The sequence below is a fragment of the Vitis riparia genome, chromosome 6 (genome assembly GCF_004353265.1).
Source record: "Vitis riparia cultivar Riparia Gloire de Montpellier isolate 1030 chromosome 6, EGFV_Vit.rip_1.0, whole genome shotgun sequence".
NCBI lineage: Eukaryota > Viridiplantae > Streptophyta > Magnoliopsida > Vitales > Vitaceae > Vitis > Vitis riparia.
In genome coordinates, this window is record NC_048436.1 from 14,422,425 (window position 1) to 14,443,899 (window position 21,475).

Genomic DNA, 21,475 nt, shown 5'->3' on the forward strand with positions numbered 1-21,475 from the left:
AAGAAATATGAATATAAGATCAGTTAGAAAATACCAAATTTATTTATTTATTTCATTTTATTTTTGGAATTAAAGAAAAAAATAAAAAATTTATTTAACCATAAAAAATATTGATATAAGATATGTTAAAAAATAGAAATAACCTCAAATTTATTTACTTATTTCATTTTATTTATTTAAATTAGAAAGTAATTTATTTTAATAGATTAAAATGTGCACAATTGATTTATTACTTTGTTAATTATGGATATATTAAAATTTTCTACTAGACAAAAAATAAATAAAGAAAATAAAATTAAAAAGAGTAATAAATATATATAATTTAGTTATTTAATTATTTTTCATGTAAAAGATAGTCCCACAAAAAACACATAATTGATCAATTTATTTGTTTAATCGTAAACATACTATATTTTTTTTTATTTTATTATTAAAATAACTAATGGAAAAAAATAAAAATGGATAATCAATTAATGAAATTTAATTCTTTTTATTATTTTCATATAAAAATAGTATTAAACAAGGTTTTCAATTTTTATTTTTAAAAATAGTTTTCATTTTTTAATTAAACGTGTTTTCAAAAAGAAAATATATAAAAAAAAATATAAATCATATTACCATTTTTTTAGAAAGTATTTTTTAAAATAGTTTTGAACATAATTTTTCTTTATTTATAATTTAAAATAGAAAATAATGCTGATTTTCAATTATTTATAATTTTTTTTAAAATAATGAAAAATCCAAATTGTTAAAATAGAATTATTAAGGTTGCGCAATAAAGATAAAAAAAAACTTATATGAAAAAAAACTTATATGAAAGGTGATTTGATATTTTAGTTCAACGTTATTTTATATCCTTAAAAGATAATATATAAAAATTTGAAATTATTTCCATCTATTATGAAAATTATATAGATCAAATGTCAATTTTTGCTGGCCCACCAAACAATTCTCCCATAGTTTTATCCGTGAAACCGGCCCTCCATTTTCTGAAAGAGACGCAGCTAAGTGGAGAAGAAAATGACCCCACTCCTAGGGAAGAAGATACCTTACACTCCGTCCATTGAAAAGGAAGCTATATATTATAAAATATGGATTTTGTGCCAGGTATCGTAACGTGAGGATGCCGTGGTACCAGGGCGCACTTAGTCTGTCCTCCCTCATATGTTTCTGCCCCAAATGAGATCGCCTCCACTACTTGGCTCCCCTCTTCCCCTCATCTACCTATTATTATTAATTACCATTATGGCCAAGTTGTGCTGGTGATGCTGCCAAATCTTCCTCTATTCCCCAAACTACTCCCAGCCTAAGCTTTTTTTTTTTTATTATTGGAGAGACCAAACCACCCTTACTCATCACTCCTAATTACACCTTATACCCTCCACAACTGAACTACTCCTAAAAACAATATCGAATAATTCAATAACGGAAGAAAATTTAGGTATGGTATGATGCAATGGTCATGCATGGATGAGAATAGATTTGATTGCATGGCTGATAATATTCTTGTGTAAAATTAATATATCTTAAATTTAAAAAATATAAAAATAAATCTATATATTGTTGACACTTAAATTTTATTTAGAAGTTACTATTATTTTTTATTTTTAAAAGTGAAAAAATTAGTAACATTAAATTGTTTTCTTAAATCGCATGTAATTTTATTCTTGTTTACCTTTAAATGTTGAATTCAAATGACCTGTTGCACCACAGGAGGGTGATATTGTCATTTAGAAAAGAAGCCAGACTGACACTGAAGCCGGAACTAAGGGCAACACCGTAATTCTACATTTACATGGTCGTCCTTACACCATCCTTCTTAACTGAACTGAGAGCTAGATTCAGCTTCCACCAGTTGAGCCACCATTTTCTGTTAACGGTTGTCACACAACCGTCTTCACGCATTCTTCACAAAAATCTAAATCCAAATTCTATTCCAAATCCAAATCCCCCTGTTTCTTCTCAACAACTCCCATCATTTTTTATTTTTTCCTTGTATTCATGAACACTGAATCCACTTCAGATTCATGAAGACATATAAAGGAATGCAGCGGCAGCAGAAACAACAACGCTTCACCAACCCCTTCACCCTTGTCACCGATGAAATCATCTTTGCAATCCTCGATTTTCTCGGCCACGACCCATTTTCCAGGAAATCCTTCTCGCTGGTCTGCAAGTCCTTCTACTCCGTCGAATCTCGCCACCGCAAAACCCTCAAGCCTCTCCGCTCCGATTTACTCCGTCGGATTCTCCTCCGTTACCCCGTTGTCGACCATCTCGACCTCTCTCTCTGTCCTCTCAATGAGGGCGATTCGTGGGATGTGATATTGTCGCTGTGTAAGTCAACTCTGCGGTCTATTAAGCTTTCTCCATCGATGTTTTTCGCGAATGTGGGGTTCTCAAAGTTGGTGATGAACTGCTCGGCTCTGGTTGAGATTGATTTGTCTAATGCAACTGAATTTACGGACTCCGGGGCTGCAGCGATCGCCGAGGCGAAGAATTTGGAGAGGTTATGGTTAGTGAGGTGTAAGCTGGTTTCGGATATTGGGATTGGGTGTATAGCAGTTGGGTGTAGGAAGCTGAGATTGATTAACTTGAAGTGGTGTTTACGTGTTAGTGATTTGGGCGTTGGTTTGATCGCTATGAAGTGCAAGGAGATCCGTTGTTTGGATCTCTCTTACTTACCGGTAATTCTGATTTTCTTCCTTTTCTCTCTTTGACTCTCCTTTTGGTTGCTGAGAAAATGTAGGAAAAGGGAAGACACTAAATTTTGAATCCATATTATATGTTCGTTTAAAGAGGTTTTTGGCTTGTAGAAAAGAAAGTGGAAATCTTGTATTAACGAAGCCAAAAAGTTAAGCACGATTAGCGGAGGATTTTGTTCCCTGGGTCCCATGTAAGAAAATTTTGGGGTTTCCAAATTATTGCATTTTCCTTCCAGTTTCCTACATTTTCCCAGCAACCAGTCAGGAAATTTCTTTGCTGAAACTTTTAGTTGCTGGTTTGATGCAATCACTAGTGTAGATTTACCTTATGGTACACGTTTTTAATATTGTTGTTGTGTGCTTTTTTATATTTAGTGCTGTTGATGATCTGTCTATTTCTACTTTTTTTTCCTTGTTCATGAACTTAAAGAGTTGCCTGTAGCTTTTAAGAAAACCATCTGGAAAAAAGTGGAAGATTTTTTTGCAAACTATTTCTTAATTTTTCATTAGAAGTATGAAAAACCAAAAATTTGGTTCTCAACGATGCGTATGAAGATCCTGGTACCAATGTAGCATAGCTGGTCAGAACTGAATAATAGGGTGGTGATAAAACTGCAAGTTAATTTATTTTTAGTTCAATATGTTGCAAGCGTGCTTGGGTCAAATGCACATTCTTCAATCTAGATGTGTTTACGTGTGAGGTTCAGCTACTATATGGAAATTGTATCAAACTGATCTTCAAATTGCAGATCACAAAGAAATGTCTTCCATCTGTCCTGCAACTTCAACATCTTGAAGATTTGGTTCTTGTAGGATGCTTTCATATCGATCTTGATGGCCTCACAAACCTAAAACAAGGTTGCAAGTCACTTGAGGTATCTGTCTTTCATTACCAAACTTAAAAGTGTTGTGTTGTAGTGCGTTACTGGCATACACCTTTCTGACACGGGATTTTCAATACACACATTATGAACTGAAAATTTTTCACTTTGGTTTTTCTGCAGGTGCTTAATATGTCAAATTGTCCTTGTATCAGTCATTATGGACTGTCCTTTATAACTAATGGTGCTGAATGCCTAAGGCAGTTTAACATATCATATGGTCCTCCTGTGAGTCTGAAACTTGTAGTGCTGATTTTTTTTTTCTTCTTCTTTTTGTTTTTGTAATTTGGAATATTTCCAAGTGGCTCATTGCTTTTATCTATAATGGTGGTTCAGGTCACATTTGATCTAGCAAAATGTTTGCAGTATTTTTCGAATCTGCAATCTATTAGATTAGATGGTTGCATTGTTACATGTTCTGGGATGAAGGCCATTGGAAATTGGTGTGCATCTCTCAAGGAGCTGAGCCTAAGTAAATGCTCAGGAGTGACAGATGAGGGTCTCTCCTTGATTGTACAGGGACACCAAGAATTGAGGAAGCTGGACATCACATGCTGTCACAAGATAACTCAAGTCTCTATAAACAGCATAACAAATTCTTGCACCTGCCTCACTTCCCTTAGGATGGAGTCATGTAGCCTGGTTCAGAGCGAAGCTTTTGTGTTGATTGGACAGTGTTGTCAATTCTTGGAGGAACTGGATGTCACAGATAATGAAATTGACGATGAGGGTATATTTCACATTGCATCTTACCTGCCATGTGTAGAACTCACAGTTATTTTAGATGATTTATTTTACATCATTTATGCAGGTTTGAAGTCCATTGCAAGGTGTTCCAAACTTTCTAGTTTAAAACTAGGGATTTGCCTAAAAATAACTGATGATGGAATCGCCCATGTTGGAACTGGTTGTCCAAAGCTTACCGAGATTGATTTGTACAGGTTTGTGAATTTTCAACACCTTTTTCTAGCTCATTTAGAACTGACTGCTGCAAGGACATGCTCCACACATGTTTGTGTGTGAAAGAGATGGACAAAAGGAAACAAGATTTGAATTGAAAAACCTATTTTGTGAAGTCAAATTTTACTCTTAAGCTTCTGAGTTTCTATTGTTCACTTCAATTTTTTGTCAACGCTGCTGGTATATGCTATTTAGCATGACGAGATTTGAAGTTTTGAACCTTACAGAGATGTACTGGTTCTATGTCCCTTATCATTTTGATATTTAGTGCAAGTTCTGGTAATAGTTTTTGTACACACAATTAAGATAGGTAGGAATTCCCGATGTAGAAGTAGGGATTTTCCTTCTTTGCTAGAATTGCTAACATAAGGACAGGTATCTTTAGGTCAGCAGTATGTCTGTTGAAGTCCGTCATTTCTGAACTTGTTTTCAGCATAATGTTTGATGAGGTTCCTTTTAAAAGGGCTAAGGTTTCTGTTGGATGGTAATTGAACTGTTTTTATCTTATTCAGGTGCATTTGTATAACCGATGTGGGCATTGAAGCAATTGCTCATGGTTGTCCTGATCTGGAGATGATAAACACAGCTTATTGTGATAAAGTTACAGATGCATCCTTAGAATCATTGTCAAAATGTTTGAGGTTGAAAGCACTAGAAATTCGAGGATGCCCTGGTGTCTCATCAGTTGGTTTATCAGCCATTGCTCTGGGATGTAGGCAGCTTATGATGCTTGACATAAAAAAATGTCATCATATTAATGATGTTGGAATGGTTCCACTTGCTCAATTTTCTCAAAATCTCAAGCAGGTAACTCTAGTTTTCCCACATCTGGTTAGTTGGAGTACTTAAGGATGACACTGAACTAATGACAATTGTTCATTTATTTCGTGCAGATCAACTTCTCATATTGTTCTGTGACGGATGTGGGGCTCCTGGCCCTGGCCAGCATTAGCTCCCTACAGAACATAACTATCCTGCACTTGACAGGATTGACTTCAAATGGCCTGGCAGCTGCTCTGTTGGCATGCAGAGGACTAATGAAAGTGAAGCTTCACAGATTTTTTAAGCGACTGCTCCCCCATTCCCTTCTTGATCACATGCAATCCCGCGGTTGTGTGTTTCAATGGAGGGACAAAGCCACCACACAGGTACTTCAATTTTTCTCATTTCATTGTAGTTTTAAGTATCTGTGCCCAATTTTCTAGTCAACTTTGACCTCATTAATAAGCACCATGAAAGAAGTCCGAAAAGTTGAATTTGGATTTAACTTATTCTCCGTCTATTTCCTTGAATTCATGTGAAAAGAATGGACATTTGGATTTGCATTGTGCTGGTGGATGTAAGATTTCAAATTTTCGTTTCTCTTTGGCAAGCAAAAGACACCCAGTTGTCTGTTACCCTCTCTGGTGGACAGGGCACACTTGTATACCTTTAGTAAACAAAAAGGTGATGAATTTGATCATTACGAAATGACAATCTAATATGCCTGTGCCTTGCCTACCTATATTTATTGATCGATACCCCACATAAACTACCTGTCTTGCGTATCCTGTCGGTGAAAAAAAGAAAAAGAAATTAAACAAGAAACAAATGTTGATTTGAACAACTTCACTATTGGTAGGTCTGTCAAATGTCAGCAGGTTGACAAATGGATAGGGAATTCTAGAGGTTTATGTAAGGAATCAGATCTAAAAAAAAAAAATACTCAAAATGATCCAGCAAACTCTTTGATTGTCCTAAAATTTGTACTCACACTTGGAAAAACTGCTGTCAAAATGTTGAGTGATGGTTCTCAAGTTGTCTGTCTTGGTTGACAGGTGGAAACAGACCCCATGGAATGGAAGCTGCATCTAGGATGATGGGCAATTACAGTTCCTGAAGCCCCCATCTCAGGAAACAGAGGTTAGATGGCCTGTACTTCTTCACCTTGTAGACTAAATCTTGACCTTTTACCGGCTAACGGAGTGCTTCTGGTCCCCATGCCCAGATACTGTACCCCTGTGATGCTGCAGACAAGACCGGCTTGGCCAAAAAGTTGGCCAAGAGTTTCAGTTTCGATGGAAATTCTAACTAATGGAGACTGAATCAGGTTTGCCTCTGCTTCTACTACAAGCATGATAGGGACATCCTTGTTTGGTTTTAAGCTTCAGTTGCAGCCCCCCACCTCTGACCTCTTAAACTAGATCATAAAAGAGTGAACCAAAAAACAAAACAAAAATGGTTGTTCCCGTCATGGATTGTTCCCCAATCATCAATTTGAGTCCTCTTAGGACCACCTGAGGTTTACCCTATCGTTAACTTCAGGCCCTGTGGGAGGTACGCCGTTATAAAAAAACATGTGGGATTAATTGCACAATTATCAAAAAAAAAAAAAAAAAGTTCCCAATGGAAATGACAATACATTTTATACGTATATTCCTTTTACTTTTGGAAATAAAAATCATGGGCATTAACCCTATTGTTTAATGTTTGGTTCTTGAAAATTTTAAGGGAAAATGCAAAGGGTGAAAAAAGGATTAAATAATTTAAAATTTTAATTAATTTTAATTATATCTAATTTTTTAGATATATCTTTTTATGAAAAATTAAACATATATTTTCTAGAAAACCAATATAGTGGGAAAAAATAGAAATAAAATTGGGCTGTTGACATTGCATGGGAATCAACCACATTCAATGAGTACCTCATTGAGGAATTGAAATCAGGTTCCACTATATCATCAAAAAGTGCGATGAATCAACTATGTCACATGTAAATTTAGGTATATTGTATCAAATTCAGTCCATTGCTTTATTTTTATTTTGTCTCTATCTACTCTTATTCTTTTATATATATGTCTAAATTTTATCGTATACACTTTTAATTATTGAAATTAAAAATTTTCATAGAAAACACCCTAAACTTTTCCTTAAATTAAAACCGAAGGCATACATAAAAGGGCACGACTCGTGAGGAATTTAAATTTAAAATATTAATTCATAGTCAAATATTTCCCTCATGTCTCATCATTAACCACGTTGGAGTCCATTCAAAAATTTTGACTTGGACTTCACTCCACTCTTCCCCCTTTTAGTCAAAAAATTCTGCAATTTGGATCTTGGCCTCTTGGCCTCTTGCTCTAGCGGGGCCAGTCAATTGGGTTTCCTTTCTCATTCAAGTATTAGTGGATCACTTCTAATTTTCCCTTAATTTTGAGGTTGTTAAGGCTATGTTTGGTTCATGAAATTTGAAAAAAAAAGTGAGAGAAAGAAAATAAGGAAGAAAAATAAAATCGATAAATTATTTTTATTTGATATTTTAAACTTATTTTATTTATTTTAATTATATTTAATTTTTTTTGAAATTTTTTATAATACAATTAAATATGAGAAAATTATTTCTCTTATTTTTTATTTATTTGTTTAGTACTTTTCAGGAACCAAACACAACCTTAAAAAAAAATTGCTTTTATTGAAAGAAAATGTGAGGGTAATAAAAACAGAATGAAGAAAAAAAGTAAAATAGGAGGTGAAGATAATAAATTCAACATAAATTTTAAATTTATTTTTTATATAAATGAAGAAATTTTAAATTTATTTTTTTCATACTTTTAGTAAGCAATGAAGTAAGTGAGAGAATTAGTAAAAATTTTGTAAAATTATAACTTAAATTAGTCTTTCTTTCAAAAAATAAAAAATCATAATTTGGATGCATAAATTTCAAATATGAAATATGTACTAAACATTTTAAGAGGGACAAAAAGGGGTCATTTTGAAAAATTGTTTAAAAGCGGGTCAAAAAGTATATTTTAAGGCCACTTTGAACCCAAACTCGAGTGGAGAGATGCCATTAGTGTGAACTGCCAAGTCATTTTTTCAGGGGCATCTAGATCTAACGCGGCAAAGCTTTAGGATATTTTGAAAGGATAAATGAGTAATTTCATGTCAAGAAATCTAGAAGATCTACCGTACCAGCCCATTAGTCATTACGTGTTCAAGGGGGCATCGTCTCTTATCCATGCGATTCATTACCACTGTATGAGCCTTCCCGAAACCAGCTCCCCAGTGGATACCCCCATATTACCAGCCGTGGACTCCCAATCTCCACCGTCTGATTCCACTACTTCTGAAGTCAAATGAATACCCCCGTATTACGAGTCATGGACTCCCAATCTCCACCGTCGGATTCCACTACGTCTGAAGTCACATAAAAACATGGTCCACTACCCCTTTCCCAGGAGTCGATCCGAATCCGAACAAGCCACATTATGATATTAACACCGAAAGATTATTTAAATACTTTTTGGAGAAAAGAAACCACGTGGCATGACAGCACACAAATCGCAATTGTCCGCATGCATCCAACTGCAGAGAAACTCAGCCAATGGAAAGAGAAGGGTGAGAAATCTGAGTCTCAGCAGCCGCCTCTCTAGGGAGCCAGCCAGTCAAACCCACGAGGTTTGACCAAAAGGCATATGTATTTTCCATTTTTTCTCCACGGTCACAGTCCTCATCACCTTCCCAGAAGATACACCCAAGACGAAGAAAGGCTTGTCCAATACGTGAAAACTTTGACAACATCATCATCACCATCTTCTTCTTCTTCTGGGCCTTGGTCTCTTACATTTACATTTGCACCTCTCCTCCACCACAATAGCTTCTCCCTTTCACATGGGTTCTTCCTCTGGGAGCTTAGAGACCTCTGCAAACTCGCATCCCCTTTTCTCTTTCTCCTCTTTCATGTCCACTTCCTACTCCGACCTCCTCACGTCCGCCGACGAGGATCCCGTCACCACCACCACTGGTGACAAGGGTGCCGTGGGGAGGGGGCTTTCGGATCGAATTGCAGAGAGGACGGGGTCCGGAGTGCCGAAGTTCAAGTCAATTCCTCCGCCTTCGCTGCCCATCTCCCCGCCTCCGATCTCTCCTTCTTCTTACTTTTCTATTCCTGCAGGGTTGAGCCCAGCTGAACTTCTCGACTCGCCTGTGCTTCTCTCCTCTTCTAACGTATGTGTATTTCTTCTTCCTTTGTTTTCATGTTTTTGTGGTGGGAACAGAGAGCTTGACTCTGTTGAGCTGAGTTCAATCATTTTCTTGGCAACCAAACGGGGAATTAGGACATAGACCCAAGGTTGTTCCATCTTTTTGAATCTCTTCATAGGATTTTAGCTTATCGGGTGTTGGTTTGGTCCATGTCTGGGGGTTTCTTGTGGAATTTAATTTATGGGTATTTGTGTTTGTATGCAGATTCTGCCTTCTCCGACAACAGGAACTTTTCCATCTCAGGGCTTCAATTGGAGGAGTAATTCGAACAGCAACCAGCAGGATGTCAAAAGGGAAGATAAAAACTACCTAGATTTTTCGTTCCAACCCCAGGCAAGGCCTTCCACGACTTCAGCAAGCATGTTTCAGCCTTCAACCACCACGATTACTACTGTATGTTCTGGATTTCGATCTTCCTTAGGTTTCTCTGATCTGGGTTCTCTTTAATAATCTTTGAATTGTTTAAAATTCTTAGGAACAAGCCTTGAGAGGACAGCAACCAGCTTGGAGTTTTCAAGAACCAACCAAGCAAGATAGTTTTTCATCAGAAAAAACTACGGTGAAATCTGAATTTGGTTCCTACCAGAGCTTCTCCCCTGAGATTGCCACGATCCAAACTAACACTCAGAGCAACGGAAACGGCAACAATGGATTCCAATCGGATTATGGCAGTTACCACGCATCATCTCAGTCAATTAGAGAGCAGAGAAGATCAGAGGACGGGTACAATTGGAGGAAATATGGGCAGAAACAAGTGAAAGGAAGCGAAAACCCGAGAAGCTATTACAAGTGCACATACCCCAATTGCCCAACTAAGAAGAAAGTGGAAAGATCCTTGGAAGGCCAGGTCACTGAGATTGTCTACAAAGGTACTCATAACCATCCCAAGCCTCAGTCTACCAGGAGATCATCATTATCATCTTCTCAAACAATTCAAGCTTCCAATCCTCCCAACAATGAAGTTCCTGATCAGCCATTTGTGGCGCATGGCACTGGACAAATGGATTCCGTTGCAACACCAGAGAATTCATCAATCTCCATGGGGGATGATGACTTTGAGCAGAGCTCTCAGAAGAGTAAATCAGGAGGAGATGACTTCGATGAAGATGAACCTGAGGCCAAAAGATGGTAAATCCCATACTACAGATTTTACACAATAATTACATGGGGGCTTTTCTATTTGAATTTGATCTGATTCTTCTTTCTAATCTTCTTTTCCAGGAAAAAGGAGAGTGAAAATGAAGGTATATCAGCCCCTGGGAGTAGAACAGTCAGAGAACCTAGAGTTGTTGTTCAAACAACCAGTGACATCGATATCCTCGACGATGGCTATAGATGGAGGAAATATGGACAGAAAGTTGTCAAGGGAAATCCAAATCCCAGGTAGAATCTTGCTTTCCTTTCACTTTTCCACCCTTTTTTAGGTATTTATTATGCTTTCAGTTAATTTTGTGCTCCGAAGTCTCAAAAAGGTTGTTCCCATCATTCAATGTCTTCTACTAACTGAAGACCCCTTAGTTTATATAAACATTTTTGTAAAGTGGATTTTGCACATTATGTCTGCCTTTTAGATACATTATGGCCTAGAGGTTTGTCTGATAGGAAAAGCTTAACCCATTTCTCCATGAATGTATGCAATGGTGAGAAGGTAAACTGAGTGAGATTGAGCTGGGCACTGAGTCTCTGATATCATGGTTTCTTGTAGGAGCTACTATAAGTGCACGAACCCAGGATGTCCCGTGAGAAAGCATGTCGAGAGAGCCTCCCATGACCTCAGGGCAGTGATAACAACCTATGAGGGGAAGCACAACCATGATGTGCCGGCAGCGCGAGGCAGCGGCAGCCACTCCGTCAACAGGCCATTGCCATTGCCCGACACCACCGCCGCCGCCACCACCAACAACAATATGCCAATGGCAATCAGGCCTTCAACCATGACCCATCTCCCCAACAACTCAACCACCAACCCTCTTCGCCATGTCAGGCACCCCACATCAGAAGCCCAAGCAGCACCCTTCACGCTAGAGATGCTGCAGAGCCCTGATGGCTTCGGATTCTCCAACTTCGGCAACTCCATGGCCACTTACATGAACCAGCCACAGCACCAGGACAATGTGTTCTCCAGAACCAAAGAAGAGCCCAGAGACGACATGTTATTCGAGTCTCTGCTCTGTTGAAGCTCTGCCCAGCTTCAGGCAAGGTTTGAAGATCAGAAGAAGGAAAAAAAAGAACAAAATCAATAAGGAAGCTTTATTTCATTTAATTATCCCCCATTTTGTTTGTTTTTTTGATGTATATTTCTACAGGTATGTGGTTATGTATATTCAAAATTTGGCACTAAATTTATTTTTTGAATTTGTCACACAGCTCCAATTCATATTGTAGTTAATTTTTCCCCAGATAAAAATGTCATAAAAGGGAACAAAAAAAGTTTATATAATTTTTTATTTATTTTATAATTCAGCTTTGAACCGGTCAAAGATTTGGAGCGGGGGTATCGTCTGGTGGCACGCCAGTCAAAGGTCAACGCGTTATCGATAGGAATAAAGCGAGAAACACGGGGTGGGTTCTCTTGTCACATTTCAAATTCCTCTAATACCCTTGGTTTATATTTATGCTTATAACTTTCGGATGGGTGTTTTGGTAAAATGAGGAGTCTTATTTTAATGGTCTGAGTGAGACAGTTACGTGAAGGACACGGCGCATTTAGTTATGGCCACCGACCCACCCACCACCTAACAGTGCCTATCTATATCTATTATTCTTATTTGGTCGCTTCCTTAAATACACTTCCTTTCTTTATGAATTATTATCCGTATAATTATACTAGGCCACCATCACTTCCTCTGGCTACCACTAAAAACGAATAAAAGCTAAGTGATTCCGATGAAGAGTTGAACTACATTCCAAATGATTTTAAGAAAGTATTTTTAATATTTAAAAATTTTAAAACCTATTTAGATAAGTTATTTTTAAAAATAATTTTTTATTTTGATTTTGTAACATAAATTATAAATTTAATTTATATAATTCACATCATGTTAAAAATAAAAATATTTTTAAAATTATAAATAAATAAATAGTTTTTAATAAAATATAAATATTAATAATTTAATAAGATCATTAGTTATATTTTTTTTATAAATATTATGAAAATATAGATACTAACATTAATTGATTTATTTTGTTAAAAATACATCATAATAATTCAAAATAAATACTTGTTAATACTGTTATATTTTAAATGAATATAAAAAGACAAATGAAATTTAATTTTTTAAGGTATAAATGAGTCAAAATTTTGCATTTATTTCTTAATTATGAAGATGAATTTTAAAATTATTTTATTTAATTTATAATTAATTATTATTTTTTTAATTTCAAATTATTCATAAAAATTAATTTATTAAACTTATAAATACATTTAATACAAAGTCTCACTTGATCATTTTCTCTAATATTTTACTTTGTTTTTAAAAATTATTTCTAAAAAATAACAACTAAAAAGTGGTAAAAAAAAAATTAAAAATTACACACCAAAATAGGTTTTTATTGTTTAGCCAAAAAAAAAAAAAAAAAAAACAAACTCTTAAGAATTTTTTTTTAATGAAAATAAAAATAAAAATTTAAACTAGGTATAATATGATATGGATATTATTTATAATTTTTTTTTATTCCCATTTTCACTTAACATTAGAATGAAATCAAATTATCATTTCAATCTCTGTTCCTTTAGGTATTCAAACACGATAATTGAAATCATCAAATTAATTCGAGAATAAAAATAAAAATAAAATTAAAATATGTATTCTCATTATTCCTTGTTTCCGGCGAATATAAATGGATTGGATTTGATTGAATATCAAATGGATAGGATTTGGGTTGAGCCTATCCAACCCATATCTAATTAATATGAATTGACCATTTTTATACCATTTCACAAATTTAGAATGCAATCTTTTATCTTAAAAATGCCACATTTATTTTTATCCTAGTTTGTGGAAAAAAATATTCTTTTATTTTATTTTTAAAAGTAGAAAATAATAGTCACTTCTATGTGAGATATAATAATTCTTAAAGATTCACATAGAGAAATAATGATTATATTATTTTATAAAAATGAAATATCAAAAAGTATTTATTATTTTTTAAAGTAATATATAAGCTACTCAATAACTTTTTCATAACATGGTTTTATATATATATATATATATATATATATAAATTAATTAATATTTTATAATTTTGAAAACAAAAATAATAAGTTTATATCTCAATCCTTAAAGCCCTATTTAGTAATTATTTTTAAAAATAATTTTTTATAACAAATTTTGAAAATTGTTCGATGTTTGATAAAAGAAAAGTCTATATGAAATTTGTAATGTTTTTAAATATTTAGTGTTAATTATTTTTTTAAAAAATTCTAAAAATAATAAGTGAAAATAATTAAAGATGTTATTTAAAAATACTTATTTTATTTTATGTTGTTAAAAATAAAAAATAAAAAATAGGATTTTAATTTTTAAACATATTTTCTTGTTTTACACTTGTCAAACAAGTCCTTAACTTTATACATTCCATATCGAATAAAGTTGTTATATTTTTCTATTTAAATATATTTTATGAGGATTTTTTTTATTATTATAAAGAAAATATTTTATTCTAAGATTTGTTTTCATATAAATATATCATTAAATATTTTCTTATAAATAATTAGAAAATTAGTTTCTTAAAATGAAATAAAGAAGAGCAAAGACCAAATTTATTTATATTTTTCAGGAATATTTATCTATATTTTTTTAAAAAGGTAGGAATATCCAAAAAAAATTTAGTATAATAATTTTCTTTTTATTGCATTGAAAATTTTAAATATACTAAAATTATTTAAAAATAATTTCAAATATGAAATTAATGATAGGGAACTAGTAAATGTTTTTACTTCTTACAGGAAGAAATATACGATTGTCCCGAAGATATTATTAATGATTCCATATTTAGTGAATTGATTTTATTATGAAATTATATTAGGATTAAAATTTCCAAAATATCAACACGTGTTATAATCCAACGTGTCAACAGCCGCAAAAGAAAGAGCCAAATGGTACAAGCAGGGAGTCGGGAACTTTCCCAACGGCTATATTGGCACTCTGCCAACGCGCAACTGTCGACTATAAAGGGTAGTTTCGACATTTATGGAAAAAATCACCGAATTCACGCTTCCAGCCGTTTCCAAAACCATCAAAATGTGCGCGGATACGCAGATCTGCTGAGATCAAAACTCCCATTTATTCCCATTTTACCCACCAAAAATTTCCTTATTTTCAAATCCATACCCTTCTCTCTTGCTCACCTGCAACCCCAATTGGCGCCAAACCAGAGTTCTCCCGTTTCTTTCGGAAGCCCTTCCTTTTCTTTCATTTCATTTGAATTCTTCTTCTTTTCCCTGCTTGTGTACAATAAATTTTCATGGACGCTACTGCAGGGAGGCGCAGCCTTCTTAGGAACATTCTGATACGAACGATCTTCTGCTTTGTTGCTCTCATCGTCATTGTTGAATTTGCTTACGTTGTCAGAATCAAAGGCCGAGAATGCGGTTCTGGAGGTTTCTGTTTCTCTCCGGAGAATCCGAAAATCTCCAGCGTTGTGGTCGGAGCTCACCAGGCCGCTATCGGGGAAGCATCTTTCGATATGTGGACTAGCAAACAATGGCGAAAGAGCGTCGATTACTTCTCTTCTTTGTTTCAAGATTTGATCTTCGAGGGGTATCTCTCGCCGGATTCGAAGTCGCTGTGCATCGAAACGTCAACCGGAGAAGATGTTTTCGCGTTGAGAGAGATCGGAGTTGTTGATGCGATTGGGATTTCGAAGAAGGCGTTTCCACCATTGGTTGTCTCTGGTCAGGCCTATCGCCAGCCTTTCGATAATAACACCTTTGATTTCGAGTTCTCCAGCAACGGCGGTCTTGACCGGTCAGCTCGGCCGGGGAATTTTGCAGCAGAGATTGGTAGGACTCTCAAACCTGGTGGCTTCGTTGTTGTTCACACGGTGGCTGCAAAAGATGCTTATAGCTTCAATTCGTTTCTTGAGTTGTTCAATTGCTGTAGATTCATTAGGTCGCGAGACATAGATAATCTTGATTCATCAGTGCCTTCGATTCGCGAGATTGTTTTAAAGAAAGACATTGAGATTCTTGCGCATGAAGAGTCATCTCCTGATAGGAATTCATTTAAGAAGTGCTCTGTTCCGGGGCATAAACAGGAAATAATCAAGAATGCAGAGCCATTGATCGAAGAAGAGCCATTGAAGCCTTGGATTACATTGAAGAGGAACATAAAAAACATAAAATATATATCTTCTATGGTTGATGTGAGTTTCAAGCAGAGATATGTGTATGTGGATGTTGGAGCTCGGAGCTATGGTTCAAGCATTGGTAGTTGGTTCAAGAAGCAGTACCCGAAACAGAATAAGACTTTTGAAATTTATGCAATTGAGGCCGACAAGGCTTTCCACGAAGAGTATAGATTGAAGAAAGGGGTAACGCTTTTGCCTTATGCAGCTTGGTTGAGGAATGAGACTTTGTTCTTTGAGATTACCAGAGACCCAGGTAGGAAAGTTCAGGAAAGAGGCAGAGGAATGGGAAGGATTCAACCTGTGCAATCCTCGGCCAGTTATGCTGCTGACGTTGACAAGATTCAAGGAATTGATTTCGCTAATTGGTTGAAAAGTACGGTTTCGGAAAGAGACTTTGTCGTGATGAAGATGGATGTGGAAGGCACTGAATTCCATTTGATTCCGAGGTTGATAGAGACAGGAGCAATTTGTTTAATTGATGAGATTTTCCTTGAATGCCACTACAACAGATGGCAAAGATGCTGCCCTGGTCAGAGGAGTTCCAAGTTTCAGAAGACTTATGCCCAATGCTTGGACCTGTTTTCTTCTCTGAGAAAAAGTGGAGTTCTTGTGCATCAATGGTGGTGATGGACAGTTGGGTAAAAGTCAATCTTCATGTAACATTCTTTCATTTTGTTCCTCCTTTGGTTCATTTTAAGGTGAAGATTTTGTTTTCCGTTTCTCTTTTCTTTTTTATTTGTTACACTGGCAAAAGAAAATTCAATCACAATTTTTTGGAATTGATTCAATAGTATAGCTTGCTTCAATCATTTTTTTTACTCCTTACCTCATCCTGTCCACCAGAGAATACAAGGGTGTAGACCCACCAATTTTCTCCTGACATTTGGGAGGACCCTCAAACTCAGAAGGTTTCTTTGTTGTCCACAGATTTCATTATTTATTGATTTATTTGTTGTACATTGATGAGGTCTCGTGCGTTTTTCAGAGGCTGAGGTTGGATTCTTGAGTTCTCCCAATCCATGGGGTGGTCCCGAAGAATCTGAGATTCAGTTGAAGAAGGGTCAACTGAAGCCAGAAGAACATGGTAATAGAAGGGGCTTTGACTTTGCAAAATGGTCGATTTTATTTTATTCTATTCTATAAAAATAAAAAACCATTTAATGTTTCTAGGTAATAGAAATATTAAACTATCAAAATCATAGAGAGGAAGGGGCCATATATTTAGGCTTATGATACATTCATGGGCATGGCCTGACCCCCTTCTCTTCCTTTGGTCCAAAATGTCAAAGGTCAACGTTTAAAAATTAACCACCAAGACAAATTTGTGCTCTTTCTTTCTTTCTCTCATAATTGGCTCCAATTCTAATGCTCCTCCATCCATTCCTCAATTCTCTGAAATGGGGTTCACCTCTCTCTCTCAGTCCATCTCTTGCTTTCTGTAAAAATTCTTCTGGGTTCCTCTTTCTGAACAAGAGGAAGAAGGCATGGACACTGCGCTTCCTCAGGACCCAGCTCAACAGAAGGCTGGAGATGATCTGCAGATGGCACTGGGTTTCCCCTATGCCTGCCACTTTGTAAACCATGTCAACTCAAGGGGGATATGGTTTGGAGATAACCCTCTCCTCTTCTCACTTCCTCTTCTGATGATGCAGCTCTCCTTCATCACCATTATCACACGCTCCATTCATCTCCTTCTCAAGCCCTTCGGCCAACCCTCCATTGTTTCCCAGATTCTGGTTAAGTTCTTTTTTTTTTTTTTTTCTCACCATTTTCTCCTCATATTTATTGTTTTAATTCGTTGATCAAATCAAATCCCCTGAATTCTATATGGAATAAAAAAATAAAAAAAATAAACTGAAATAATGAAGTCCAGTCCAACTCTTCCACCGCCTGAAGGGGTTCAGCTTCCAATTCAGGCTGATTCAAAAAACACAGCTTATTGCTCGTATATAGATGCAACTTGAAAGGAGTGGCTTTTGGTTTCCTATTTGAACATATAACAGGAAGTTCAATTAGGTGTCACCAGGAAACTTAGAAACAAGCTCCTTGTAGTTATTCAAGAAGGGCATTTATTATACATAAATGTTATACGCTCCCTTCTGTTGCTTGAGTCTATTCCCAATGGCCAACTGCTCTGGAAGCAACGCTAGAACTCTTTGGGGGGAAAATAGAAATCTCCTTTTTGTGATTTATCAGTCTGATTCAGGAAGCCAGTAATAAGTTGCTGATTGTATGTGTTTGTGAATTTTTTTCACCAGGGTGGTGTGATTCTAGGTCCTTCAATTCTTGGGCACAACTCGGTATTTGCATCAAAAGTGTTTCCAACCAGAGGCAGAACTGTGCTTGACACCTTATCAGTTTTCGGTTTCATGCTCTTTATCTTCCTGATTGGAGTGAAGATGGACCCAACCATGGTCCTAAAATCAGGAAGAAAGGCCTTAGCTATAGGAGTTTTAGGCTTCTTTGTACCTTATGCATTGGCAGGAGTAGCCGCCCTCATCATCAACCAATGCTTCTCTTTGGATCATGATGTTACGAGTATTCTTCCCCTTATAGTGGCATTACAGTCCATGACGTCCTTCCCAGTTATTGCATGCTTTCTTACAGAGCTCAAGATCCTAAATTCAGAGATTGGACGGCTTGCCTCATCTTCTTCAATAATATGTGATGTGCTCCACTGGTCCATTTTGTCACTGAGGTTCGTTTCTAAGGTAGCCACAGAAAAATCGGTAACGTCATCAATAGGGTCCTTTTTATCTAGTGCCCTCCTTATTACTGTCATTGTGTTTGGGATCCGTCCTGCAGCTTTGTGGGCAATTAGACACACCCCAGAAGGGAAGCCTGTAAAAGAGATATATATTTTCTTCTTCCTCGTTGCATTAATGGGGTGTGGGCTCATGGGTGAAGTAATCGGTCTCAGTGCCCTTGTTGCGTCTTTCATTTTGGGCTTGGTCATACCAGATGGACCACCCTTAGGAGCAGCATTGGTAGAGAGGCTCGATTGCTTTGTTTCTGTGCTTCTTATGCCGATCTTTTTCACTACCTGTGGATTAAATACAGATGTTTTTGCCATACAGAAGTTGATGAATGCGGGTGTGATTCTGTTGGTTGTTTTTGTTTCTTTCGTTGGGAAGATCATAGGAACAATATTACCCCCGCTCTTCTGCAGGATGCCATTCCGAGATGCCCTTTCTCTTGCCCTTATCATGAACTCCAAAGGCATTCTCGAACTTGCCATGCTGAGTAATTGGAAGAAAGACAAGGTATGTGAACTTTATCTTGGATGGTTTTTAAATCCATTATTTAAGTCTCTTTCTGAAAATTCAACATTTAAAAGCTTTTTCTGTGAATCTTTTGATGTGCATGTACCATATAGGAAAAATCAAGTACCTTCATACAAGGGAAATTACTGGAAACCTAGAAGGGTTTCTAGCTATTAAGCTGCTCTTTTATTTAATCAATAGGGGTAATTACATAAATGCATGTGCAGGTCATGAACGAAGAATGCTTTGCCATTATGATTATCTCTGTGGTGGTTGTAACAGGAGTTATCTCACCCCTGGTAAAATCCCTGTATGACCCTTCAAAGAGGTTTATTGCTTACAAAAGGAGGACTGTCCAACACAGCAAACGCGGTGAAGAACTCTGCATACTGGCTTGTATCCACAGCCAAGACAATGTCAAAACCATCATCAGCCTCCTTAATGCTACCAATCCCACCACAGATAGCCCCATGAATCTATTCGTTCTCCACCTTGTTAAGCTGATGGGCCGTTCCTCCTCTTTACTTGTTGCCCACCGACCGCGTGAAAAGCCCTCTTTGTACCCTACACAATCTGAACAAATCTTCAATTCCTTCCGGAAGTTTGAAGAAAGAAGTAGGGGTGCTGTCATGGTGCATTGCTTTAAAGGCGTTTCACCTTATGCAACAATGCACAATGATGTGTGCTCCCTTGCTCTAGAAAAGAGAACATGCATTGTAATCATCCCTTTCCACAGGCAACGGATCAATGGGGAAAGGATAGAAGCACCCTATGTTTTTAGGAACCTGAACAAGAATGTGCTTGAGAAAGCTCCTTGCTCTGTTGCTATCCTCATTGACTGTGGGAACCGGAAAAAGGGTAGCTCTGCAATGGCAGAACCTTCATCTTATCAGGTGGCTGTGCTCTTCTTTGGGGGTGCAGATGATCGAGAAGCAGTAGCATTGGCAGGACGAATGTCGGAGCACCCTAATGTAAATCTCACTCTTATCCGATTCTCTTCCTTGAACGAAATAGTAGGGGGTACAGACAGGAGCAAGATGCTTGATGCTGAAACCTTAGGTGAATTCAGGCTCAACACCCTGCACAATGAGCAAGTTTCCTACCAAGAAGAGGCGGTGACAGACATAGCGAGTGTGCTTGCTGTAACTAGACCAATGGAGAATACTTGCGACCTTGTTATGGTTGGGAGAAGCCATGGCCAGTCACAATTTATGTCTGAGCTCACAAAATACAGTGAACACAGAGAGTTGGGGACCGTAGGAGAAGTACTAGTTACCACATATTCCAAAGGCAGCAAGGCTTCAGTTTTGGTGGTGCAACAACAGACCAGAATATGGGGATTGCTTGACCCAGAGGAGTCATTACACCTGAGAAGAGTAAACTTATAGGGATTTTCTGGATTATGACAATCCCAAAAAGAATATGTAAAGACTTTAGTTTCATTATCAAAACTGCAACTATCACCTTCAAATTATGTGAAATTCTTTCTCCTCTGTTCTTCTTGCCACTGCTGATTGATTTGTCTAATTAGGGAAAAAAGAAATGATCAGAAGCCAATCCTATGTAATGTGTATGCCCTCTTTTGGCTTTCTTATAAATTGTTTTTCTTCCCCTACCAACAGAAAAGACCAGCAGAGCCCATACACCATTATATCAAGATGTCTTTTGATGTCTATTCTGCCTTCAGACTCATCAAAATCTGCTGCAGCGTAGGTTGTAGTTTCTGCAACAATTTTCTCATCAGCATACTCTAATCAGAAAGATCTTGAATTGCTTTAGTCTATTTTTACATAAAACTTATCTACAAATTCATCCTCCAGAATTGGGACATCTTATTACATCTGAAACCAATAAAATTATCGGAAACCAATCTATACCCTGATGAAAAATTCCAGCTTCAAAGAGAATTGGCATTAGGGATTGTTGGAAACAGGGGAGGTTAACACACCAAGCAACAGAGAACAGAGATGTTGCTACTGATCTGATTTTTTTTATTTGATCATAAGGCTGAATTTATACAGATTGTGTAACAGATATGACCTCAAAAAAAGCATCAAATCAAGCTACTTGTTGAACAAACAACTACCTCCTACAAAATAGCATCAGAATTTAACTTAAAAGCAAAAAACATAAAAATAGCAACAGCAAAAACAGAAACATAAAAATAGCTTCAGCATTCTAGTAATCTCGTTGACTTCAATTGCATGTGGTTGACGATTTCAGCCTTTCCCTCAGCAGCTACTAAGGCATAACTCTCAACACTCCTCCTTGACTTAGGAGCTGCAAACTCCAA

General features: G+C 36.5%; 4 protein-coding genes across 9 annotated transcripts; all 4 read left to right on the forward strand.

Annotated features, from left to right (window-relative positions):
• Positions 1-1,831: 1,831 nt before the first annotated feature.
• Positions 1,832-6,432, forward strand: LOC117915874 (F-box/LRR-repeat protein 3-like). Of its 2 annotated transcripts, none has more exons than XM_034831614.1 (8): positions 1,832-2,687; positions 3,455-3,580; positions 3,710-3,814; positions 3,923-4,316; positions 4,398-4,527; positions 5,059-5,353; positions 5,440-5,682; positions 5,738-5,870. In XM_034831614.1, the coding sequence occupies exons 1-8, from the start codon at positions 2,028-2,030 to the stop codon at positions 5,759-5,761; spliced, it is 1,977 nt and encodes a 658-aa protein (XP_034687505.1). In that variant the 5' UTR covers positions 1,832-2,027; the 3' UTR covers positions 5,762-5,870. The 2 variants fall into 2 exon arrangements, with proteins under 2 accessions (XP_034687505.1, XP_034687504.1); XM_034831613.1 differs by lacking the exon at positions 5,738-5,870 and adding an exon at positions 6,364-6,432 and having other exon boundaries at positions 1,833-2,687; positions 5,440-5,694.
• Positions 6,433-9,051: 2,619 nt separating this feature from the next.
• Positions 9,052-12,024, forward strand: LOC117916126 (WRKY transcription factor WRKY24-like). The gene is made up of 5 exons (XM_034831986.1): positions 9,052-9,532; positions 9,773-9,961; positions 10,044-10,696; positions 10,790-10,951; positions 11,274-12,024. Exons 1-5 carry the CDS (start codon positions 9,197-9,199, stop codon positions 11,743-11,745), a joined length of 1,812 nt encoding a protein of 603 aa, XP_034687877.1. The 5' UTR covers positions 9,052-9,196; the 3' UTR covers positions 11,746-12,024.
• A 3,010-nt stretch (positions 12,025-15,034) lies between these two features.
• Positions 15,035-16,980, forward strand: LOC117916127. 3 transcript variants are annotated; one of them, XR_004651513.1, is made up of 2 exons: positions 15,035-16,617; positions 16,905-16,980. XR_004651513.1 is itself a non-coding variant. In XM_034831987.1 (1 exon), the coding sequence occupies exon 1, from the start codon at positions 15,035-15,037 to the stop codon at positions 16,544-16,546; it is 1,512 nt and encodes a 503-aa protein (XP_034687878.1). In that variant the 3' UTR covers positions 16,547-16,712. The 3 variants fall into 3 exon arrangements, 1 of the variants encoding a protein (XP_034687878.1); XR_004651514.1 differs by lacking the exon at positions 16,905-16,980 and adding an exon at positions 16,763-16,888; XM_034831987.1 differs by lacking the exon at positions 16,905-16,980 and having other exon boundaries at positions 15,035-16,712.
• On the forward strand, positions 16,920-20,675 carry LOC117916124 (cation/H(+) antiporter 15-like). 3 transcript variants are annotated; one of them, XM_034831985.1, is made up of 4 exons: positions 17,033-17,655; positions 18,178-18,630; positions 18,997-19,182; positions 19,410-20,675. In XM_034831985.1, exons 1-4 carry the CDS (start codon positions 17,404-17,406, stop codon positions 20,568-20,570), a joined length of 2,052 nt encoding a protein of 683 aa, XP_034687876.1. In that variant the 5' UTR covers positions 17,033-17,403; the 3' UTR covers positions 20,571-20,675. The 3 variants fall into 3 exon arrangements, with proteins under 3 accessions (XP_034687875.1, XP_034687876.1, XP_034687874.1); XM_034831984.1 differs by lacking the exon at positions 17,033-17,655 and adding an exon at positions 16,920-17,003 and having other exon boundaries at positions 18,178-19,182; XM_034831983.1 differs by having other exon boundaries at positions 18,178-19,182.
• Positions 20,676-21,475: the final 800 nt, after the last annotated feature.